Here is a 25,330-nt window from a genome sequence, read left to right on the forward strand (position 1 = left end):
CGATGATGGATTCCATAACCTTGCTGATGATTGGGAGAAGGCTGATTGGTCTGAAGTTGCAGGGATCTGTTTTTGCACCTTTTTTATGCAGGGCAGTGATGTTTGCAGATTTCCAAGCAGATGGCAGGTGACCTTGAGCAAATGAGAGGGTGAATAGAACAGAGAGAGTGTGAGCAAGAGCAGAAGAGCAGGCTTTGAGGACACGTGGGCTGATGCCGTCTGGACCGGTTGCAGAATCTGAGTCGAGGTTTGAAAGCAAGATCTCCACCTTGTCAGGAGAAAAGGACACAGGGTCCAGGGACAGTTGGGTGCGACTGGGTAAGGTGAGTAGAAAAAGTGATGAGTTTTTTTTTTTTTTTTTTTTTTTTTTTTTTTTTTGTATACCTTGGTCGAGGCTCGTATGAGAGCTAACACACAACTCACAGCAAGGAGGCATGAGACAAGAGGGGTGGGAGTGGAAGGGACAAAACATTGGGGAACAGACACAGGTGAACTGTGGAAGGGAGAGGGATGGGGATGGGACGGGGAACATGGCGAGGAGAAGATGGACATTACAGGGACTTTCAGGAAGGAAAGCAGGAGAATTGAAGGAAGTGGGCATGGGTGGATTATCGGGGGTAGAAAAGATCGAGGATTTGGATGGGGGAAGATAAGAGGTGGTGGTGAACAGCTGTTTTGAAAGCCTGGAGGGAAGAATGGGAAAGAATAGAGTGAGGAAGTTTATTCCAAAGGCGGGAAAAAAGAGGAATGAAAGAGTGAAGATGAGCAGTGATTCGTGATTTTGGTAGTTTTACCAGAAGGGGGTTGTTGGCGGACCTTGAGCGCCCTGTGGAAATGTGGTTGGGACAAATCGCAGAGAGAGCAGGGGGGCAAGGCTGGAGAGGAGTCGGTAGAAGACAGAAAGACCACCGACCAACCTGCGGTGATTGAGTGAGAGGCCCAAAGACTCAGCTTCATTGCGGGAGATGCCAATGATCTTAAAAGCCCTGGTTTCGACAGCGTGAAGTCGAGAAAGGTGGGAGGCAGGAGCACCAGCCCAGAGGGGAGAGCAGTACTCCATCAGGCTACGGACAAAAGCTTTGTAAGTAGTCAGGAGCTCAAGAGGGCCGAGGAAGGACTTTGCACGACGGAGGATTCCCAGTCGGCGACTGGCTTTTGAGGCAAGGTTGGAAATGTGACTTTCCCAGGAAAGGTCATGGCAGATAGTGAGACCCAGAAGCTTGAAAGAAAAGACTTCTTCCAGTGGATTGTTGAGAAAGTGGATGGGGGGGTTTTGTAAACGGTCCTTTCGAAGAGACATAGTGAGAGTGTGAGATTTGTGTGGATTGAAAGACATGTTCCACGTGTTGGACCAGTTTGTGATTTTATCCAGATCTGCAGTGAGCGAAGAAGCTGCTGCTTGCCGGTCTGAGGGATGACAGATGGTACGGCAGAGGGTGGAGTCATCGGCAAAGAGAAATAGAGGATTTTCCAGAGAGTCCAAGAGATCATTGATTTTGGACACAAGATTTAGCTGCAAACACCGAGTTTAGGCATTCAGCTTTTTCACGTGCGGTTTCAGCAGTGTGGCTATTTGAGGTAAGGGAGGGGATGGAGGGGAAACATACACCAGAAACAGATTTGATTAAACGCCACCAGGATTTTGAGGAGGGAGAGAGGTTTGAGAGTTCAGACTTGAGATGAGAAAGATGTTGTTTTCTGGTTCTCCTGAGGGTAGATACACACTTGTTCTGAGCTTTGTGGAAGGAACTGAGATTGCCCTCAGTTGGGTTTGCTTTCCATGAGGCAAAGGCAAGTTGTTTCAGGACAACTGCCTCACCACAAGCTTCAGTGAACCAAAGGTGGGAGGAAGGGTAGGACAACTGAACACGAGAGGGGATAAATCTGTGCATGAGGGAGAGTAAGTTTCTTTGAAAGAATTCCCAGGATGAGTTGATGTTGGAGAAAGTAGAGATGGGAGACCAGTCTATAAGTTTGAGGGCTGTTTGGAGACCCTGTCAGTCGGCTTGAGTGAAATGCCAGACTCGACGGCGGTGAGGTGGTTCTCTGATAACAGCCAGAGAGATGTCCACTTTGAAAAGGACGTGGTCAGAAGAACCGATTGGAGCAGAGGAAGAGCAGCAGATATTGTCAGGGAAATTTGTCAAAATCAGATCCAGAAGAGATGGAGTACCATTGGTTGAGATCTGGGTCGGAAAGTTGACCGATTGAGTCAGTCCCAATGAATCGCAGAAAGCTTTTGCTGAGGTGCCATGACAGGTGAGAGAGGTACCCACACCTAGCCAACTGGCATGATGACAATTGAAGTCACCACATCAGAGGAAGAGAGAGTTTGGATGAGAAGATAGACCATGTTTTCGGATAGTGAGGTGTAGATGGAGTCATCACTGTTCGGTGGACGGTACAGTACACATATAAACATGAGGTGGGAGTGGAGGGAAGCCGTAGCCAGAAGTATTACTGGGGGTGTGGGGGAGTGAGAGCAGTGCATGGAGAGTGAGGAATAGAGTCTTTGATGAAGAGAGCAACACCTCCACCAGGACGAGGCTCAGGTCTGTCATACCGGAGGGAGGGAGTAACCGGGGAGAGATACTTGGGAGTCAGACACGTCTTGGGAGAGGAAAGTTTCTGTTAGGCAGATTATGTCTGGTTTGTCAGTGGCAGTCTATATTGAAAGATCTGAAAGGTTGGAGCGAAGGCCCCGGATATTTGAGGTCCACACTTTTAATGAAGAGGTAGGGGAGGAGGCTTTGGGTGCAGGGGTGGGGGGGTAGGGGGGGAAAAAGGGAAGAGGGGGGAGAGGTAAGGAGGGTTGTTGAAAGAGTGTGGGGGATTGCAGAATAGCTTGGGGAGGGAGCTGAATGAGGAGGATAAAAGGTTCTGTGGTGCTGGGGGAGAGGGTGAACAAGAGAGGGGAAGAAGGCAGTTGTGCATTTGAGGAGGTGGAGTGAAGAGATGGAGGGGGGGGGGCGGTGGAGGGAGGCCGCTTTGTAGAGGGGAGGGGGGGGCAACTTTGAGAAGGATGAATGAGGGGGATGAAAGGTGGGAGAAAGGTGAGGGGGAGTTTTTGAGAGAGGTGAGAGGGAGGCTTGGAGGGAGAAGAGTATGATGGTTGCTTTGAGAGTGAGGGGTGAGAGGGGTGAGTTGGCACTGAAGTTGGAAAAAAGGAATGGTTGATGGAAAGCGAACATTCATCGCAAACTGGGGTTTTAAAAAGTTTTAGGTCAGAGATGCGATTTTACACAATTCTTGAGGGATGCAATAAAGGCGAATTCAGAGAATGGAGAGAAGAAACGCTGTAACAGTTGGATTTTTTAGGCAAGGTGTGAAGGAGAGGTCGAAATGAGAGCAGTCTGTTTAAATAGGAGAAGAGTCGTGCATTCTGATACAGTAAAGAGAACCACATGTGTGAGAGAGGAAGATGAAGAATTTTAAGATCGTTTTTGTTATTATTATTAATGTTTGAGAGAGTTTTCAACAGATTAAGTCATGGAAGTGTTGTAGAAAAAAAAAATTGAGTAAGAAGAAGAGGGGGAGGAAGAATCAGAGGAAGAAGAAGCAGAATCAGGAGAAGGTTAGTGTATTGTTGTTGTGTTTTTTTTTTTTTAAGATAAGAAACAGATTAGCTGGGAGAATGGGGGACGTTAGGAAAGTGGGGAGGATAGAAATTGAAGGTAATGGGGAGAAAAAACAAACAAAAAAAACGATCGAACACTGAGGGGAACTGCTCGGCCAAGGCCTCGGCCTCAAACACCGGGTAAGAACGTCGACAAAAACTCACAAAATAGCACGATTTTTGAAACAAAACCGAACTAGGAACACACAGTAACATGTTGGTGAGAAAATGAAACAGTTAAAATGGGACAAATAATGACCGGAAACTTAACTTTGAGAACGTCAGCAGAGAGCCCCGAAGGAGACCTCTCGACGCTCCGAACCCGGAACCGGAAGGAATTTCGACCTGTAATTTGCAATCAATGACCTTTCAGACAGTACATCCTTCCACAAAACAAGTCCTGATGAAGGTCTGCAATCTCTGATTGCTCTTTCTTGGTTTTTTTTCTCCAACCTTTAAAACTTTTATTTTATTTCAATTGAATTGCATATTTGAACACTGTCAAACACAAATCGTTTAAAAATCCTCAGTTTAGTTGTCGGCTATTTGGCCAAAATTTACCATGCGCTCTGATGGCAGAGTTACAGTGAGATTCAGACAAAATGGCGGTGCCTAGTGATGCAACCACAGAGATTCGTCCAAAAGATACACTTGTTTTGTGCATTTTTTTTCTCAAATATCATTCCCATATCTTCAGGTTCTCCAACAACAGTTGGCAGAATGTTCAGCTCTGGACTGTTCTGTTTGACTGATCTGCTTCGTTTGGTTTCCATCGCACCTGTTATTCAAAGTTCACGAACAAAGCTAATATATAGATTGTGCTCCGGAACACAAAGCAATAGTTCAAAAAACCCTTATCATGTCTTTTTCCTTAACACTGTGTGGATTAAGGTGTTGTACGAATTTTCTAATTGTTAATATTATATGCTGTTGTCATTATTGTTGTGTTGTTGTTGTTACTACTACATTTGTTCTTGCAAGTGGTCTTGGTAAAACTGCTCGATAATGTGGAATGACGATCAAGCTGTATATTTGTACACTTCGCCATGGCGTTTTCCCAAGGTGGAATAAAGGCAATAGAACACAGGAATTATTCTGGATTTTTTGCAATAGAACCGGGGGCCACATAGGTTAAGCATGAGTGAAAATAAGGTGAAGGGCTCTTATGCTTGATACAATAAAGGGTTCTGAAATGTCACTTGTAATACCCTTTCCCAGCACCACCGGGAGTAGCACTACACGGTACACATTTACGGAGCGATTTTTCATCAGCCCCACCTTCAGAACCCTCGGGGTAAACCAAGTAGCCTCATCCTTTGTCTTATGACCCTTTGTCCCCCTGGCAAGTTTGCTTGAGACTGGATAAGTAATGACGGAATGCATCGGCCACAGACAGACATACAGAAAATTGCATATTTTAGTACTGTATGATAGATTTGTATCTACATTTTACGAGAAGAATGCTGCTTCCTCAACATCCTTCCTCGAAGTATTTTTTTTTAAAGCATGGTTTTGTGCATGATCTACAGGCCCTGAACGTTCCAGATGCCGCTGGGCATGTTGACCCTTACGTCAAACTCCATTTGCTGCCCGGAGCCAGCAGGGTAATGTATAAAACATGAACACACATTCAGTTCCACAACAATATGTCCATAATTGCCGACAAATTTGTGAATAATTTGACCAAATTACAAGTAACAATAAGAAAAAGAGCAATCAGAGGATGCAGACCAGAGCAAGGACTTTTATTGAGTGGTGTATTTTTCTAGGTTTGAGGGTAAATCCAATATGGAGACCAAACCATGTGACCTATGATGGCATATGTGTGACCCTTTTGTTCCTCATGGATAGGCGGGTCATATGTGTAAAATTTTGCCTCGATCTGTTCAGCCATTTTGGAGAAGAAGATTTTTGAAGGTTTAAAAACAAACAAACAATGTGGCTGCTGAATCATGTGACCAATGAGGTAATAAAGTTTTTTTGTGGACAATTTTATCCCAAGATGACCTTCAAAAATTTTCATACTAATCGGATGTAGCATTCTACATTTATAATTATGACGTCATAACAAAGGCACCTATGATGTCATAAAATATCACACTCATTCCACATGAGGAGTACTTGCTAGGTTCTAAGTTTCAATTTTTTCCTTGGTACGGGTACGGTTTCAGAGATACAGAGGTCAAAAGTTTTTCCGTTTTTCCAACATAGCTGCCACACCTCATGACCTATGACGTCAGAATTATCATTAAAACATTACACATGAGTTGTCACACCAATGTTGAAGATTTCTTCTCAATCCGTCAATTGGTTGCGGAGAAAAACACGAAAGTTCTGTGTGGACAAACAAACAAACAAACAAACAAAGAAGAAGAAGACGACGTCAGGCAGAGCATGAAACTTGCAAAATCTACAAAACAAATTTGACCTCAAAAAATAATTGGTGGTTGAATGCAGTGACCTGATATGCACATCCTCTTCAAATTTCAAGTCAATCGGATGAATATTGAGGATTTTAGAAATCTCACCTAAGTTGTTGACCTTTGGCCTATGTTGACCTTTTGGTCCATGCTGACCTCAAAAATAATTGGCTCGTTGAATTCAGTAACCTGAAATATAAATCCTTTTCAAATTTCAAGTCAATCGGATGAAAATTGAGGATTTCAGAAATACTACCTAAGTTGTTGACCTTTGGCCTATGTTGATCTTTTGACCTCAAAAATAATTGGCTTCTTCTTTATGACAAACTATACCATGTGGTGAAGTTTCGTGAACATTGGTTTGAAATTGTGACCTGTTGATGGCAAACAGACAGACAGACAAACAGACAGAATAACAAAATCGACTAACCAATATACTTGAAAAATCTTCGATTTTGCAAGTAACAAACAAACAAACAGACAGACAGACAGACAGGTAGACAGGCAGACAAACGGACCCAAGTGCAATAACCTCTCCTTTGCCGACGGTAACAATGAAATGGCTATATTCATTGTGGAGGCCAAATGGAGCAGCTGAAATGGTGTGCAAGTGTATAACCTGGAAGGGCTCTGTAGTCAGACAAAGCAGGATTGATGGGTCTGTGATGTCATGACTATTCTAAATTGGCGACAATATTATCAAACCCAGCAGCATGGAAATTGAATATTTTTGCATGCATTTTCCTGCAGGGTTGCATTTTTATATTATTAGTAAGTACAATCCTTCACTTTGCTGATGGGTATATTAAGTGTGGGGAGGGGGGGGGAGAAAGAGGGAGAGAGTGGAGCGAGGGGAGAGAAAGAGGGAGAGAGTGGAGCGAGGGGAGTGAGAGAGGACGGGGGGGGAGGAGTGAGAGGGGAGGGAGAGAACAGAGGGGAAGGGAGAGAGAGAGAGGGAGAGGTGTGGGAGAGAGAGAGAGAGAGAGGGAGAGGTGTGGGAGAGAGATGGAGAGAGAGGGAGAGGTGTGGGAGAGAGATGGAGAGGAGTGAGAGGTGTGGGAGAGAGATGGAGAGGAGTGAGAGAGAGAACGTAAGGGAGGGAGAGAGAGGACGTAGGGATGAAGGAGGAATGAAGAGGAGGGAGTGATGAGGGGGCACGAGGATGGGGGGGTGAGGAGGGAGGTAGCCAGGAGGGGTTGGGAAGCTCGGAGAGTGTGAGGAAGGGGGAGCTTTGAAGGGGGAAAGAGCGAGGAAAGGGGGGATGGGGAGAGCGACGCCTCACCAAACATCACTATATACTCCGGGAAGGTGGGTTGGGAGTGAGGAGGATGGGGGAGAGAGGAAGTGAGGAGGGAGTTTGGGAGGAGGTAAGCATGAGGGGAGGAGGTGCTGGACTGGACTTGCATTTGGTAAGATGACTTGAGGGGAAAATGGGGGAGGGATTCTCAACTTGTGTTCGGGAGTGGGACTTGTGGAGAAAGTGGGAGGGGGGAGGGGATAATACATGATTGAGTGAAATTGGGTAGATTAAAACATGTTAATACAGCATGCGGAGACCACCCGGATATGTCCATAGGGGATGGAGATGGGAGGGGTTTTAGAGTAGGTAAGTGTGAGGGAAAGGGAATGGAATGCGGTGTGAGCGGAAGGGAATGTGTGAGTGGAAGGAAAGGGAAGGCAGTGTGAGTGGAGGGGAAGGGATGGCAGCATGAGGTGAGGAAGGGAAGGTGGTGTGAGGGGAGGGGAAGGGAAGGCAGCATGAGGGGTCAGGAAGGGAAGGCAGCATGATGGGGGAGGGGCAGAGAATAGTGAGAAAATGCACCCAAATGGCCACATTTTCCTTTTAACCACCGGGTTCGATATAAAAACAGGCAGGAGCATTTAAAACCCATGCCATCCACCTGACAAAAGCCTGCATGCATGCTCAAACACATATATATATATATATATATATATATATATATATATATATATATATATATATATAAATATAAATATATATATATATATAAATATATATATAAATATATATAAATATATATATAAAAATATATATATAAATATATATAAAAAAATATATATATATATAAAATATATATATATATATATATATATATATATATATATATATATATATAAATATATATAAAAAAAAATATATATATATATATATATATATATATATAAAAAATATATATTGTTGTGGTTACCAAATTCGCAAACCACCATTCAGGTCCCTTAGGTGAGATATCTCGGTAAGTATATGTGTAGTTAGGCCCAAACCCGTTGTCTAGTGGGAATACATGTCATTTATGCGTGCTGCGGCTCTTCAGGATAGCCGTTTTTCTTTTGCTGTCTTTATTTTGGACCGGCCGCCATTGTTGCCACCACCAACCACAACATCAACCACCCACCGCGGTGCCGCTTCACGTCACACCTCGCAACCGTCGCATCGCCACCGTTCTTGCGCCGCTTGTGGGTACCGGTGTTGGACTCGTGCAGGGCGCGCGCCGAACAGCGTGTACAAAACCACGGATTTTCCACTTCAAAAACGGATCAAAAACGACACACGACCACTTTTGTGCCGTCCAATCGGTGAGCGAGGGGCGATTTGGCCCCGCCTCCAGGGCGTTGGAGGGCGATCGCTAAATGCAAATTTATGGATCAAAAAGCATTCACGCCCACTTTTTCTCGGGCCAATGGGGAGCGAGGTGAAAGGTCGAAGGGAGGGGGTCAAAGATGAGAGAGCGAAGCCACGGGGCTGATATAAGCGACCGCGTTCGTCAGTCAAGGGAACAAGAGTTAAGACTTCGCGGGCGGTGGAATTGGGAAGAAGAAGCAAGGAGTTGGTCGTCGTCGTGTGCGTTGGAGTCGGAGCGGAGGGGACGGAGCTGTGGAGAGGCGGCGAGGGCAGACGAGGGGGTGCTCGCGTCGTGCCGGGAGCTGCACACCAGGGAGGCCAACGGCGCGACCTGCTCGAGGTGGAGACGCTCGTCGCGGGACTCGAGGCAGAGTAGAAATCCTCTATACCCCGAGCATCAGCAACCCCCTCCTGTTTCCCCCCGCGCTGAGATAGTGCGACCAAGGGGGCCCCTTTCCCACCCCCTACCAGACACTGTCCGCGAGGCCCGCGGAGTTGAGGCACCATCGCCGCTCCGCGTCTCATCACCAGACGGGTAGGCCCGACCCGGTCTCGGCCTCAGGCCCGCCTCATCCTTGAGGGTATTCTTTTCCTTGGTTTTGGGTATGTGTTGTCGGCGCCGTCTGTGAAGTAAAATTGCATAAGTGTTGCCGTGTGCTCGCGTAATCGGTATTAGATCTGCATTGTCGCATTTGCTTTTTGTGTAAAAATTGCATTGTGTTTCTCTTCTTTTCTATGTGCTTTTGGTGGAATTGAAAATGTGCGCTTTCCGTTCATCGCGAATAAATGTGCTTTGTGTTGAACTGTTTCCCGCTTCGCTTCGTCATTTCTTTCATTGAATCCTCATCTTGCTTCACGTAAAGGGTTGGTAGTGGGCTGAATATGCCCGATAATTAATCGAACCGTCGAGGCCGACGATAACACCGCTCGGTTATCCCGATAGTACGGAACGGGTCGCTTAATTGGCCCGTGTCCGAAGTCGACCTGCGGCGAGGTGCGATCGCCCGGTCTACCCTCCGTGTGGGTACTTAGGTAGGTCGAATTTGGCGAGCAACCCTATCCCACACGGGGGCCGATTGGCTCGATTGCGGTGAGACCGAAAGGTCCACCCGTGACTGGTTCCCGGCGTTAGTCCGAGAGGGTCACGACTGGATTGTCCGTCCGGTGGGCGACGTGCCGCGATTCGAGTTACGTGGCCGTCAGCACGCCGGCGGGCGCGAATCCGCAACACTGGTGTCAGGTCGTGCGATACAAAGCCATCGCCCTCCTCGCGGCACTGGTATCGGAGAACAGGAAAACGGGCTCTCCTGTCTCCAGCTAAATTCACGGGAATCGGTCCAGGGGTGAGAGAAGCGACCCCCGATTCCCTCCAAATTACGAGCGAGCTAAATTAACCCTTCACGAGAAGCAAGATGGCGTCTCAAGGCGAGCGGGAGCCGGGGGTATTAGAAATGGATGTAGAATGTGTAGAATCCATGGTCCAGGATGGAATCCCCGAGCAGGAAATGTTGATTGTGCAGGAACACGGACTCGCCCAACTGAACCCAGAGCCCGAAATAGGTGCGGCAGCGGCCGCGGTGTATGACACCTCCCCCCCCCTCTCCACCAAAACCCCCCCCCCGACCCTTGCCGAAACGGCTCACCCAAGCACACCCGACATGGCCCAGCTATGCGCCATGCTGGCACAAATGAATGCGAAAATAAAAAGCATGAACGAAAAGATCGATGCGAGTACACAGCAATTGAAGGAAGAAACGAAAAAGCTGCGGGGTGAGACGCAGAACATGGGCCGAAGCCTGCAGGCGGGCATGAAGGCCGTGACCGGGGAGATAGGAATGGCGACTCCACGTGTGGAAGCAAACGAGCTGGAAGGGGGTGCAGCGGCTGACAGGCCCTCGGTGGAGGCGGGTAAAAAAATAATTCGGGGGGCGTGTTGGGCGAGGGTCGTGACAGAGGAATCGACGGTGACCAAGAGGGAAAAATTAAATGGGGAGACCAAAACGTGTGAGACGAGACACGAGGTGACGACGACAGAAACTTATAAATGTATAGAGACACGGGAGACAGAAAAAATAGAGGAGAGACAACACGATGAAGACGGGGTAAGTGACGCGCACACACACACGGAGGTAGTGGAGGATAGTGAGGTTGAGCTCGCGGAGCGTGTAGGGACCCAGTGCGAGCACCTGGATGGCCTCCTCCAGGAACGAGGGGAGGGAGTCTGCCCCCTTGAGGCGAGTCATGACCAGGTGAGTTCGGTCGTGCTTTGCGAGGTTGAGGGGACGGGTGCTGTGGACAGGTGCACGGAGAGCTTGGGGGGTATAGAGGCCCCGGAGACCCTTGTGGGGACACGAATCCCCAGTGTGGTTGTCCCTGTGTGTGTGGTGCAGGGTGTGAGTGCGTCCCCGTGTGTGGAAGCGACCCCGTGTGTGAGTGGTGTGGTGGCGATGGTGCCGGAGTACGTGCTTCCCAGCACGCCGTGTGTGGGTGAGGCACCGTGTGTGAGTGAGGCCGTGTGTGTGGATGAAACGGCCAGTATGAGTGAGGCACCGCGGGTGAGTGCCCCCGCGTGTGTGAGTGAGGCACGGAGTGTGGATGAGGCACCGCGGGTGAGTTCCCCCGCGTGTGTAAGTAGTATGGTTTGTGTGAGTAGTGAGGCACGCGTGAGTGAACGGCCGAATGCAAGGGAGACCGTGTGTGTGAGAGAGCGGTATGTGAGGGAGATGTCGGTTGGCATGCGGGAGCACGCAGCCGCGTCTCCCGGTGTGAATGTGATGGAGTGGACTGTGTGCGTCGTAACACGCAGGTATGCGTGTGTGGAATGGAGACGGAGACGGCGACAGAGGAGAGAAAGCCGAGTAGCGGCTGTGGTTGTTTCGGGGACCGTGCCGGGTTCACCCAGCAGTGAGCACGCGGTCCGTGCTGTGCAACGCACGAGACCGCCACGTGCTCGCTTGCGAGAGTGAAGTCCCGGTCCGGAAACGCACGCGGTGGATTTGCCGATCCCGCGGACGGACAAAGTTTAGGCAGGTAAACGGATTTGGACCGGACGGGTTCTCCACGCGATCGTGTGTGTTAAGCTCCAACGGGCAAAGCACATGTGTTCGCGTGGGGAACCCCTCGAGACGTGGGGCTTGTGTTTTTTTTATGCGCACGGTGACGCCATGGCTGCACGTGGGGTTGGAATCCGGCAGGAGGGGTATCTCTGCCGGATGGTACCGTCCAAGGAGGGACGAAGAACACGTGCAGCTGCATGACGTCACGGGCAGGTGCAAAGTGCGTGAGCTCTGACTTGCCGCGCAGGTGCCGCGCAGGTGCTGCGCATGAAAAAAAAAAAAAAAACAAGCCTCACTTTCGGGTGCACAGGATTCCTGGGCAAGGGGTGGAAGACCCCCTTGACCCTGGGCACAGGATGGAAACTAGTTAGGGGGAAGGGTTAGCTTAGTTAGACCGACTTCATGGGGCAGGGGTAAGTCCTCATGGAGTCCGTGGAATGGATTAGTTAGAGGGATTGTTAGTCAGATTTAGGTTGGCAAAATGGAGTATGGGATTATTTAGAAGACAGTGACAGACAGTGAATGTGTAGAGGGGACGTAGTTTAGCTACGTAGTGTTAAAAGGAACGTGCTATAGTTTAAGGGACGACGTGGGAGCACGAGTTAGTTAGGGGATGTCGTTAGAAGAATGGCAGAGTTCAGCGGTGAGTGTGTTGAAGAGTTGGTGAGTTATGATGTGGAGACATGTTGAGTGAGTGAGGCCAGCGGGTCTGTGTGTGTGGAGTGAATGGGGAATGCATGGTGCGATGAGTGATTGGGGGGAGGAGTGACTCCCGCCCAAGGGACCCCGGGGTAAGAGTAAAGTGAGTTAGCTGGGTTAGTCAAATTGAAAAATGGAGGTCGTTTTGTTGTTGGTGGGAAAGTAGGCTCGAGACCCATTTGGAGGGGTGCAGGAGCCCTGTTGACGGGCTTGGGAGCGTGGCTGCGAAAGGTGAGTATCGCTGAGTGGGTACCCCGGGCACCAGGCTAGTCGGCCGCGGTAGGCCAAGGGCCCATGGGGGGCCGGGATAGCGTAGTGGGCACGGGTGCGCCTGCTTGGTGCGGGGGCCCGGGGCGCCATTAGCCGCGTGGGCAGTGTTGTGGGCATGGGTGACCCTCGGAAAGGGGCCCGGGAAGCCAGCCTGCCACGTGTGCGTTTCAGGGGAGGTGCCATGGGGGGCACTCCCCGGTGTTAGGGAGCTGGTAGGCTCGGAGGCAGTGTAGTGCCCGGGGGTGCCATAGCGGGAGAATCGGCAGAGGGTCGTGCCTGCCAAAGGGAGCCACGTGTCCCAGCCAGGAGACCGTGTGAGGGCACGGAGAGAAAATTGGGGGGCGAGGCCCGAAATTGTGAGGACACCAACACAGGCGACGGGAATCTGGGTTGTTCGAACCAATAGTTTAAGCGAGAGGCGCTTGTTGAAAGCCCCGGGGTAGTTTAACAGTTAAATGGTTAGGGTAGATTAGGAGATGTACCCCTCCGCACCATCCATCCCCTCGCTCTCATTGTGGGCCGCTGGACCCACTTTGGTTATAGATCGCCGAACTCTGGGGAGGCCATTCTGAGGCTTCGTTGGGCCTCGGCACAGGACGTTAGCTCTCCCTTATTCCCCTCCGGGAAGGGAACGTAGGGGTTGGGAGTAGGCTAGGTGACAGAATAGGTTAGCCGAACAAGGACGATAAAGGGGGTTAGGGGACGATTTATAGTGGGGGAGTAAAAATAAAAACAACAAAAAAAATTAAGTTGGGGCTAAATTGGGGTTTGACAAATTAAGGGAGTGGGTATGTACAGTGACAGGCAAAGGCGATAGGTTGGGAGGGAGACAGGTAGGTAGGTCCGAGCCCGCCTTCCAAGTGGCCAGCACCACCGCACTCCCTCCACCAACCTCCATTGAACGGCAAAGGCTGGCCAACTTCATCGGCTGGCCGTGTTTTGCTTCAAGGCGGAGGCCGGCCAACTTCATCGGCAGCTGTGTGCTGCAAGGCCTGTGCCGGCCAGTTCATCTGCTGGCTGTTTTTCTTTGAGGCCTGTGCCGGCCAGTTCGTCTGCCGGCTGTGTTTGCCTGCAGCGGCCTTCTTCTGCGGGCTGTGTTTGCCTGCTGCCTTTGCCATGCCATGCCCACTGCCCATGTTCACCAGCCCCGTTCAATTTTTGCTTTGCCCCCCCCCCCCTGTTCATTGCCATGTGCGCCAGGATCAAGGCAACAGTTTGCAAGCTGCAAGAACTGCCCTGTTGGCAGCTACAACACGGGCCTGCAGTGGCGGCCCGTGCACCGTGTTTGTGTTCATCCATCCATTCGTTGTGCTCATTGCGTGTGCCACTTGAGCTGGCATGGAGACTGCATTTGTGCAGCCCATGCACCGTTGTGGTTCACTGCATTCAGTTCAAACCATTCATCCATCCATTCGTTGTGTTCATTGCGGGTGCCACTTGAGCTGGCACGGAGACGGCGTTTGTGCAGCCCATGCACCGTTGTGGTTCACTGCGTTCAGTTCAAAAGGGAAGGCCTTGGACTGCGTGTGAGCAGCCAGCCACGTTCCCTGTCACCTGCATTGTTTGAGCCAGAGACTGCATGCGGGCAGCCTGGCTCCCTGCTAACTGCTTTCTTTTTGCAGAGTTCAATGATCCTGGGCCATGGTTTAGTGTAAAATTTGTAAGTTAAGGTTAAGATGTACTGTAAATATGAGTGCGCCCCCGGCATGTCTGTCTTAGCGCCGGCAATTTTATTTAAGTCGTCCGTGTGAGTGAGTTTGTTTAGATAGTTACGCAGCCCTCAGGTTATTTATTTTGGGGACACGAATACCATGAATGTCGCACTCAGGGATCCGTAGGTAAAATGTACTCGGGGAAAACTACACATGATGGCACACGAAAATTTGACGACTCGGGACGAGTCTGTAAAAAGGGGAGGGGGTAGTGTTGTGGTTACCAAATTCGCAAACCACCATTCAGGTCCCTTAGGTGAGATATCTCGGTAAGTATATGTGTAGTTAGGCCCAAACCCGTTGTCTAGTGGGAATACATGTCATTTATGCGTGCTGCGGCTCTTCAGGATAGCCGTTTTTCTTTTGCTGTCTTTATTTTGGACCGGCCGCCATTGTTGCCACCACCAACCACAACATCAACCACCCACCGCGGCGCCGCTTCACGTCACACCTCGCAACCGTCGCATCGCCACCGTTCTTGCGCCGCTTGTGGGTACCGGTGTTGGACTCGTGCAGGGCGCACGCCGAACAGCGTGTACAAAACCACGGATTTTCCACTTCAAAAACGGATCAAAAACGACACACGCCCACTTTTGTGCCGTCCAATCGGTGAGCGAGGGGCGATTTGGCCCCGCCTCCAGGGCGTTGGAGGGCGATCGCTATATGCAAATTTATGGATCACAAAGCATTCACGCCCACTTTTTCTCGGGCCAATGGGGAGCGAGGTGAAAGGTCGAAGGGAGGGGGTCAAAGATGAGAGAGCGAAGCCACGGGGCTGATATAAGCGACCGCGTTCGTCAGTCAAGGGAACAAGAGTTAAGACTTCGCGGGCGGTGGAGTTGGGAAGAAGAAGAAGCAAGAAGGAGTTGGTCGTCGTCGTGTGCGTTGGAGTCGGAGCGGAGGGGACGGAGCTGTGGAGAGGCGGCGAGGGCAGACGAGGGGGTGCTCGCGTCGTGCCGGGAGCTGCACACCAGGGAGGCCGACGGCGCGACCTGCTCGAGGTGGAGACGCTCGTCGCGGGACTCGAGGCAGAGTAGAAATCCTCTATACCCCGAGCATCAGCAACCCCCTCCTGTTTCCCCCCGCGCTGAGATAGTGCGACCAAGGGGGCCCCTTTCCCACCCCCTACCAGACACTGTCCGCGAGGCCCGCGGAGTTGAGGCACCATCGCCACTCCGCGTCTCATCACCAGACAGGTAGGCCCGACCCGGTCTCGGCCTCAGGCCCGCCTCATCCTTGAGGGTATTCTTTTCCTTGGTTTTGGGTATGTGTTGTCGGCGCCGTCTGTGAAGTAAAATTGCATAAGTGTTGCCGTGTGCTCGCGTAATCGGTATTAGATCTGCATTGTCGCATTTGCTTTTTGTGTAAAAATTGCATTGTGTTTCTCTTCTTTTCTATGTGCTTTTGGTGGAATTGTATATGTGCGCTTTCCGTTCATCGCGAATAAATGTGCTTTGTGTTGAACTGTTTCCCGCTTCGCTTCGTCATTTCTTTCATTGAATCCTCATCTTGCTTCACGTAAAGGGTTGGTAGTGGGCTGAATACGCCCGATAATTAATCGAACCGTCGAGGCCGACGATAACACCGCTCGGTTATCCCGATAGTACGGAACGGGTCGCTTAAGTGGCCCGTGTCCGAAGTCGACCTGCGGCGAGGTGCGATCGCCCGGTCTACCCTCCGTGTGGGTACTTAGGTAGGTCGAATTTGGCGAGCAACCCTATCCCACACGGGGCCGATTGGCTCGATTGCGGTGAGACCGAAAGGTCCACCCGTGACTGGTTCCCGGCGTTAGTCCGAGAGGGTCACGACTGGATTGTCCGTCCGGTGGGCGACGTGCCGCGATTCGAGTTACGTGGCCGTCAGCACGCCGGCGGGCGCGAATCCGCAACAATATTATATATATTTATATTTATATATATATATTTATATATTTATATATATATGTATATGTATATATATATATATATATATATATATATATATATATATATATATATATATATATATATATATATATATATATATATATATATATATATATATATATATATATATATATATATATATATATATATATATATATATATATATATATATATATATATATATATATATATATATATATATATATATATATATATATATATATATATATATATATATAAGCCTGGCGTTGGCGCAGTGGTTAGGGCAGCGGCTTGGGATCCAAAAGGTCCTGAGTTCAAGCCCCGTTGAGCCACTGAATTAATACACCAGGGGTTGACTCAGCCTGTCAGCCTTCTGAGGTTGGCGAAATGAGAACCAGTATACTGGGCCAGTGTATACCCCAGTTAAAATAGGTGTACCATATCCCTGTGTCGTAAGAGGCAACCAGGGTTGCGTCAGGAAGGGCATCCGGCATAAAACATGTGCCAAATCAGTATGCGGATCATACGGATGATCTGCTGTGGCAACCCCGAACGGGAGCAGCCGAAAGAAGAAGAAGAAATATATATATATATATATATATATATATATATATATATATATATATATATATATATATATATATATATATATATATATATATATATACATATATATATATATATATATATATATATATATATCTACATATACATATACATATATATATATATATATATATATATCTACATATATATATATATATATATACATACATATATACATACAATTGACTTTCAGATGACTCCGTTTTTGGAACCGACAAATGGGAATTTTCCAAGGAGAGAGAAACCCAGCTGCCTTACCTGCTTGGCAAGCTGACTGTCCCATCTGCTTGTAAAGCCAGCTGCCCTATCTGCTTCTATAGCCGGCCATCCTATCTTCTTGTACTTTACTTGTACATTGTACCTAACCTCTATATGTCATGCAAGAGATGGCACCATAAGCAAAATTTCCAATTCCCACAGGAGTCGTGTGTAATGCCAAGCTTGAACTGCAGGGTTTTTGAACCCTCTTCATCCCAGGCCTGTGTGTCCCCATTGCTCTGGGAGAGTTGCTTGGTCATCCTCAAATTGAGCTGTACATCTGGGGTGTGTTTCGCTTGCCATCGCAGCTTTCTATCGCTTTCCAAGCGGCTAGCTTGATTCAAAACACTCTAGCAAACACTCCAACGGAACGGAGTGCTCGGCACCGCTTAACAACATGGCGGTCTCCATGCAAACAATGCTGTCTGGGCCGTCGTTTTCAGTTTTACTCAATCCTCTTGTGACAACTTACCCAAATGGATTTATTGGGTTCGCAGTGGCCACAAAGTACGAGGAAGAGGGAAAGAAAGATTGCAGTATCGTTTTGAATCCAACTACGGCAACCATTTTTGCTAACATAACGAAACATCTCTGAATCACTTGCTCCGGTTTGCCAAGCGGTGTTTGATACGAAACGGCTGGCTTGGAAAGCGATAGCAAGCTGCTTGCTAATGGAACACACTCCTGATGAGCATCTTGTCCTTGGGTGTAACTATATATTGTCAGATGAAAGCACGAATTTGAAACAATGCATCTGTGGTCTTTGGGAGAGTATATTCTGTCATAATTTAAATCGTCCTTTTATGAAAATGTAGTCGGTTCCACAATCCATAAATCTCTTACCATAAAAGCCACCCATTGCTTATTTCTGATAGGCAACCAAGCTCCGGACACGCACGGTGCATGGCACGAATGCTCCATGCTGGAATGAGTCACTCACCTACCTTGGCATTACAGATGTGGACATGGAAACACGGACACTAAGGTGAACCAAACACAAGGGGTGTTTGTGATTTCAATGGCTTTAAGAATCATACAAGGGATTAAAACTGTGATTTATTAGGTTGTGGTGTATATGGGCATTGATAGATCTGCGAAATTCCATTACATTCCACAAGAGTAGACAAGCTCATGGTAAGGTCCGCAGTGACCTGGGAGTTTGATAGGAACTTTCTGACAGCGTAATGTTCAGGGAAATAACTTGGGATGCTGGGGTATTGTTTTCTTGTCAGCTTTCATGATTCATTACCACATCTCACAATGATCTGTAGTTTGTCATCTACTCATAAAACTTTACATTCCTTTGTGGAGCAGTTTCGGGCAAGACGCACCGAGACAAAGTGAACCGTTTCAGGTTCTACCGTCAAGAGTTATTGCTTGATTAGACTGAACATTTATTGGCCTTTCAATTCATATTGATCTCAGGCTCATGGAGAAGCTTGTACATACACACATGGAAAAAAAGTGAAGCGTGCCCACAATCGTGCTGTTTGTGAAAAAAAAATTGAATCAAATTCTAATTTTCCTTGAAACGTAAATGAAAGAACTCTCCATGCGAGTCATTATTTACTAGTCGTGAGCACTACATCACTGGATGTGTTGCCATCGGTCCCATTCTAAAGTCATGTTTTTGGTGGAAAACAGGTCCATGACAGACATCCTCATTTTGTGATTAAAAAAAACAACAAAACGTCTTAATTTGTCTCAAGTCATTTGTCAAATATAGCACACCAATGTATGGATTTATTTTTGATGTAACGTAAGTTTCTCAATAATTTTCTGGGTTATTTGATTTAGGAAATCGCAGCCCGTGTTTCCTTATATGTCACATTCAGGACAAAGACATCAGTAGACGTCGATGAACATTTACATGAATTACAATGACATCAGTAAGCACTGGAGTTTGGGCAAACGTATGATATGTGGGATTTGAGCGAAGGGTTCCGCAAAGAACGTCAAATAATATGACCCAAGAAGCATTATGGTCGCTACTTTAATGTTTGGACAGTTTTAATTTAGTTTGAGGTTATGGTTGAAAAGAAAAATAAAACAGATGGTGATTTTATACATTTTTGTTTAGATATAAAATGTTTCTCTGTCCACAGATTGTCCGTGTGTGATGAAGACAAGCTTGGACCCAATGTTTGCATCGGAGAGACGCGTGTCCCTCTTCGTAGGCTTCGTCCACAACAATCCCGCACCTTTAGCGTCTGCTTGGAGCATCCTTTGCCGGTAGTGCATTCCTGCCTCCCTGTGTACATTGTCTATTACATCCATGGGCATTCCATATGTATATTCATCGGTGGTATATCATCTATGCACTGATGTGTCCTGCAATTTCTTTGCTTGGATGTTGGAATCGACGGTCCAACTACCTCTCTGCTTCTCTAACCTACTGCTAATTTTTACGATATTTCTCTCAATCCCTTTGTCGATCTCCAAATCTTTGAGTAATACATAAGAGTTTGACTACACTCGTTTTTACCCTGTTCCCCCTCTTCTCCAATTTCCTCTCATTGTGCACGTGTTTGTTGTGGTCCCAATGTTTTCTCTTTGCCCCATTTTGTCAATTGATGTATTTCTCCCTGTCGTTCACCTCTTCCATCGGCCTTGATAACCGTCCGTATACAATTAATTAATTAATTCGTTGAAACTAATAAAGAGTTCAATTGCAGGACCTCATTTGTATTTGCCATTGTTTACCATCCCATTGTGACACTTATGCCTGAACACAGGCATGCAGAGTCAGAACTGTGCTTACTCACATATGTACAACCAAATGCTTTAAAACAATCAACATCTTCACAGGTACATATTATTTGCAAGCTTAATAATGAACAGGATATGATCACTGGTTGGTGTGTTTAGTGTTCCTGTGTTACCCCTTGGTTCATGATGCTGAGATTCACAGTTCATATCTAATATGTGTTTGTGATTTATCCATTCCCTACAAATATCCTTGATATTCCCATCTCGTGTCCTTCATGTTTCATACTAATGTCCTAGATACTCCCTACTCATATCCTTCATGTTCCATACTAATGTCCTTGATATTCCTAGGTATTCAAAGGATAACAGGTTAGACTGCTCCTAGGCCAGTGTGCACAAAACTAGGCCATTCTGCCTTCCCATTAGAGTTTTTGTTGACATTGTTATTGTTTTTCATTTCTCTGTTTTGTTGTTTCTTTTTGTGTACACAGTTAATTTTTTATTCATTTGATTCCATATATTGTTCTGTTTTGGTTAATTTTTATTTCAATAATTTCAGTTTTAAATGTCATTGTTTTATCGCTCATTGTTTTTCTTTTTTCATAACTTGTGTTGTGTGATATTATTTTTGTTTGGCACATTGTTATGTTTACTCCTGGCACGTTGATTCGCTAGTTGCTCAGTTGTACCTTTTTTCACTTTGAATGCCACCGATTTATCGCTGTTTCCTAGAATCGCTCGCAGCAGGCATCACGATGTTCCTGCTGTGAGCTTTCACAAAACGATGATCAATTAACATTTTGAAGATCAGACATGAACCACGTGATGCCAAATGTTGATCCTCTCATTTATTACAAAAGGCTGTAAAAGTTCCTGGGAGCACAAATGGCATTGAGCACTTGAAATGAAGTTCGTGATCACGGTAAAGACTAATGAGAGCTAAAAAAAAAAAAAAAACTCATGAGAGCAAAATAGCAATTGAAGATTTGAACCTTTTGTTTCCCTCTGTATTTGCTCATTTGTTTGAGTATGAATGCATTTGTGGGAGAATTACAAGCTGGCATTCCCTGGGTACAGTATTTAAATGTCAGGATGCCCCAGTGTGGTGCAGCGTATTACTGGTGCACCATGGTGTCTAAATCCGTGTGTGTGTGTGTGTGTGTGTGTGTGTGTGTGTGTGTGTGTGTGTGTGTGTGTGTGTGTGTGTGTGTGTGTGTGTGTGTGTGTGTGTGTGTGTGTGTGTGTGACTTTGTGTACCATGTTTTATGGCTATGTGTATTTATTTCCATTTGTAGGTCAGTTTCATCCTCAATGTATCTTTGCTCCTTTGTCCATCTATGTCTTACTGTGTGCATGTTTGTCTGTGTTTCCATTTGCCTGTTTTTCAATTTCTGCAAGTCTTCCTGTCTGTGTTGTTCCATGCATTTTTTTTCTTGTCTCTGTGTTTATTGTGATCTGTTCTTCAAGTTAGCACACTCAGACATTGAGTAGATAAGTGACACAAACAAATGGGTAAATAGAGGCAGAATAAGAGACGCAAGCACTTTGGATGCATAAACTTGAAATAAAAGAACAAGTGTATGCAATGACAGTGAAATTCCATGTTGCCTTGTGCAGCGTCATACCAAGAAGCCACGTAATCAATCACGGTTGGTTTCCTTTCCATCCCTTGCTGTTCTGCCGTTATTCCGCACTCTCATGGGTTCGGTTGGAGGCATGAACCCTCTTGTTCCATTACTCTCACACTGTTTTGCTGATGAGGTCATGTTCATAGTGTCATTTGGTGTAAATGTATGAACTTTTGTCTGTTGATAAATTTGGGTGCCTTTGTGTTTTTCCCAATGTCTGTGTCTCATTGAGGAATTTGTTCCTATATTACGTGTCAGACAAGGATATGAAAAACAATCAAGTAATCTGCACGAATGAGGTTCAAAACTGCACTCACAGGCACGTATTCACATCGGAACAACAACCAGAGCCGCTCAATGCTGGGAATTTCAAACTCTTGTTTCGTTGCTCGTCTGTGCTCATTTTCACCCTTTCTCTGCTTTTTTCTTTTATCATTTACTGATTTTATTGCACACCCATGTATGCACCTAGGCAACTATTAAAACGTTTTCTTTGTTCAGTCGGGCACCTGTACCAAACTGTGAGTGTGTCAGGTGTTCCTGTCCATACCTTAAATACGATGCATGTTTGTTACGCTTGTTGTATTAGCGTCTAATCCAGCGCTTACCCACGTTTCCCAAGCTAGAGCGTCGTACTGCATGGCCCGAGGAACGGGGACGTATTCTGATTTCCCTTTGCTTCGTTCCTGCCTGTTCAACTGTGTCCACACGGGCGCCTTTCTCCACCAATCAGAGTCTGGCGACACGTTCGACCCTGTCTGCACATTCGGGCCTACATGTCTGCATTGTTCGCTGTGCCCATCTTGCTGCAATGGATCCAAACGGTTATTCTGATCCTTATGTGAAGCTGTAAGTTCAGCCTTTTCATTTGATCTCCTTTCTCTCTTTTCTCTCCTTTCTCCTTCATTTTGCTTGAAAAGTAAGATTTCTGTAATGTTTACTCAAAAGACATACGTGTGTAATTTTAGCATTGATGGGGAAAGGGTTGTGATAAAAAGTAAACCCAATCACCATTTCCCTTCAGCTCTCTATCTTGCAGATGTAAGTTCAGTGATCGGCCCAGACCCAGCCAACGTAAATCTTTTGAAACTGGACTGACGAACATCAGCACATCGATTCATAAATCCAGCCCAGCAGAATGAGCGTCTTCTTACCTTTAGGGGTTGTTGTCTTTGGAGACATATCTCTTTCAACAGCTTCTTATTTGTAGACTTCCCAGAAAGCAGCAAATGTCACGTTAACCTTTAATAAAGAAGATAAGATGGAATGTAATTTTAACTTTGAAACTGTCAGCCTCTCATATTTTATCAGCTGAGTAATTTGATGCATAATTGGAGTAAGTCTGCAGTCACTATTCTTTTTTTTAACATTTTTGTTACAAAGTGTCTTAATGACGTTTGTTCATATTTATTTTAATTGTAATTTTTCCACAATAATTAGATGAACTCCATGGACCTCAGACATGAGTTCAGGACATTCCGTTTGTACATGTTAGTGTGTTCATTGACAGTTCGGTGCACTCTTTGCCATGACCCTCTAGCATGTAATAATCATGTGGCTTCTGATGAAATTACCACTTCCATTTTCCTATTAACAGTGGGTATTTATTCATGCTCAGAACCTGGGCAGTACCTAGACTAGATGCATGATACTTCAGCCACCTTAGATAACCCTGCGTCTCATTTTGCTCATGGCCACACCATATATACCGAGTTTTTAAGAAAGAAGCCGAGACAGCACTCCTGTTAAATGGTCTGCAGAATATCAGAAATTTGTCGAACAGATGAAGTGTCAAACTGTCTTCCCTGATATGTACCTGCTTGTTCAGGTAAGGTGTCCAGCCAATTTACAATAAATAAATTTGTGATCACTTATTGGGAGAGTTGTAATCTTCAGGACCTTTAACGATACCAGTCAAATAGGAGATCATTTTCCCCATTTGGCTTATAATGGCATCTGTTACCTGAGCAAACTCCACCAGATTGAGTTTTTTCTTTTTTCCAGCAAACAAAGCATTTATATGCAGTGTCATGTGTGGATCAAAATCTTCACCACCAACCTTGCTTTCATTAATACTGCAAGGTCTCAGTAGCATGTCCTCACACGACGTAGGTTTGCTTTTAAAGAATCCTCAATAGTTTGCTTCTTAAGGCATCTTACTTCAAGCTTTTACTCTTTAATGGTTTTGTAACACCTGATAACCTTTCTGCTATCAGGCCCTCACCAACTTCACAATGCGCTCTTTGAAGTGTAGTTTCTCACATCCCCCCCCCCATCGCCCCCACTCTTTCTCAGTTTGTACTCATCATTGTGGGAGCTCTCCATCAAAACCAGACTTACTGTATGTTTCACAAACAGTGATTTTTATCCATCACAGATGCAACTTTGTGATGCTTGATGGCAATACTGAGGCTCATACAAGATGGTTCATTCGAAAGCATTTAGGCAATCTAAGAGGAGCAAAGCAGGATTAGCAAAAAAATCCCATTTGAGTCCCCGACATCCAACGCACACTAATTTTTCACAATCATCAAAATTAATTATTTCAATAATTGGATAATTTTCCATCCGTTCAAACTAATACTATTCAAAATTTGTCTGGATTATTTTCAATAATTATGCTTAAAAAACTCCAAGTAAGCTTGTGAAAACATGATGATATGACAATAAAGGGGCACTAGCAAATTAAAACAGTTTTAAATTAACGAATGAAAACGGCTAATTGAACGAGGGATCATTAAACAGCTTGGTGGTGGAACGGTTCATAGGAGAATGAAAAAATCCCCCAAAAAAACTAGAACAGCACTTGGTAGAGCGCATACCTCCACCAGGCTGAACGGTTGACATGAACCAAAATCTAATCGGCTTGCTCTGGTCACCTACCCAACTTATCCACCAAGTTTTGTACAAATCCGTCCACAACCTTTTGAGATGTCATGCTCACCGACAAACAGACAGGCAGACAAACATGGGTTAAAACATAACCTGCATCCACCTTCGGTGGCGGAGGAAACTTGCATCTGATTGCAAGGATTTTGTATTGCATGTTAAAATGTTTCGACAAAATATTTCAGCACATCTTTAATGTTGGTAGTAATTTGAAACAAATCCGATTCCGCAGGGGCGCTCAAGGTCCGCCAACAACCCCCTTCTGGTAAAACTACCAAAATCACGAATCACTGCTCACCTTCACCCTTTCATTCCTCTTTTTTTCCCGCCTTTCGAATAAACTCCCTCACTCTCTTCAATCCCATTCTTCCCTCCAGGCCTTCAAAACAGCCGTTCACCACCACCTCTTATCGTCCCCCATCCAAATCCTCAATCTTTTCTACCCCCGTTAATCCACCCCAACCCCACCTCCTTCAAATTCCCTGCTTTCCTTCCTGAAAGTCCCTGTCGTGTCCATCTTGTATACCCCATGTTCCCCGCCCATCCCTCTCCCTTCCACAGATCTCCGAATGTCTCTGTTCCCCACTGTTTTGTCCTCCCCTCTCCCACCCCTCTTGTCTCATGCCCTCCCCCCCTTTGCTGTGCGTTGTGTGTGTTAGCTCTCATACGAGCCTGGACAATGTATACAAAAATAACAATGAAATAACAGCATATAATTATTTATTTTTAATCATTTTTGTGCACGAAGCTCGAAAGAAAATACTGGGTGTTTAAAAAAAAAATCCGATTTGATCATAAAACCTTCTGAGTTGACAAATGAGCTGAAACTTGGCCAACAACAAACTTTTTCTCTTTTTCTCTCCTCCTCTTCCCCACTTTAAACATTCCTTTACTAGGCTTTTGGGGCCTGGTTTGGGTC

General features: G+C 46.3%; 1 protein-coding gene across 3 annotated transcripts in view; it reads left to right on the forward strand.

Annotated features, from left to right (window-relative positions):
• Positions 1–25,330, forward strand: part of LOC147026096 (double C2-like domain-containing protein beta) — an 88,226-nt gene that overhangs the window by 49,209 nt on the left and 13,687 nt on the right. For all 3 annotated transcript variants that reach the window (XM_085881150.1, XM_085881151.1, XM_085881149.1), the window contains 5 exons: positions 5,146–5,220; positions 18,061–18,170; positions 19,291–19,417; positions 22,145–22,371; positions 25,308–25,330. The exon at positions 25,308–25,330 is cut by the window's right edge and continues 59 nt beyond it. In XM_085881150.1, the coding sequence (XP_085737276.1) occupies positions 5,146–5,220; positions 18,061–18,170; positions 19,291–19,417; positions 22,145–22,371; positions 25,308–25,330 (562 nt within the window). The remainder of the gene's footprint in view (positions 1–5,145; positions 5,221–18,060; positions 18,171–19,290; positions 19,418–22,144; positions 22,372–25,307) is intronic.

This window comes from Eptatretus burgeri, chromosome 5 (genome assembly GCF_056783735.1).
Source record: "Eptatretus burgeri isolate ZD-2024b chromosome 5, Ebu_testis_v1, whole genome shotgun sequence".
Taxonomy (NCBI): domain Eukaryota; kingdom Metazoa; phylum Chordata; class Myxini; order Myxiniformes; family Myxinidae; genus Eptatretus; species Eptatretus burgeri.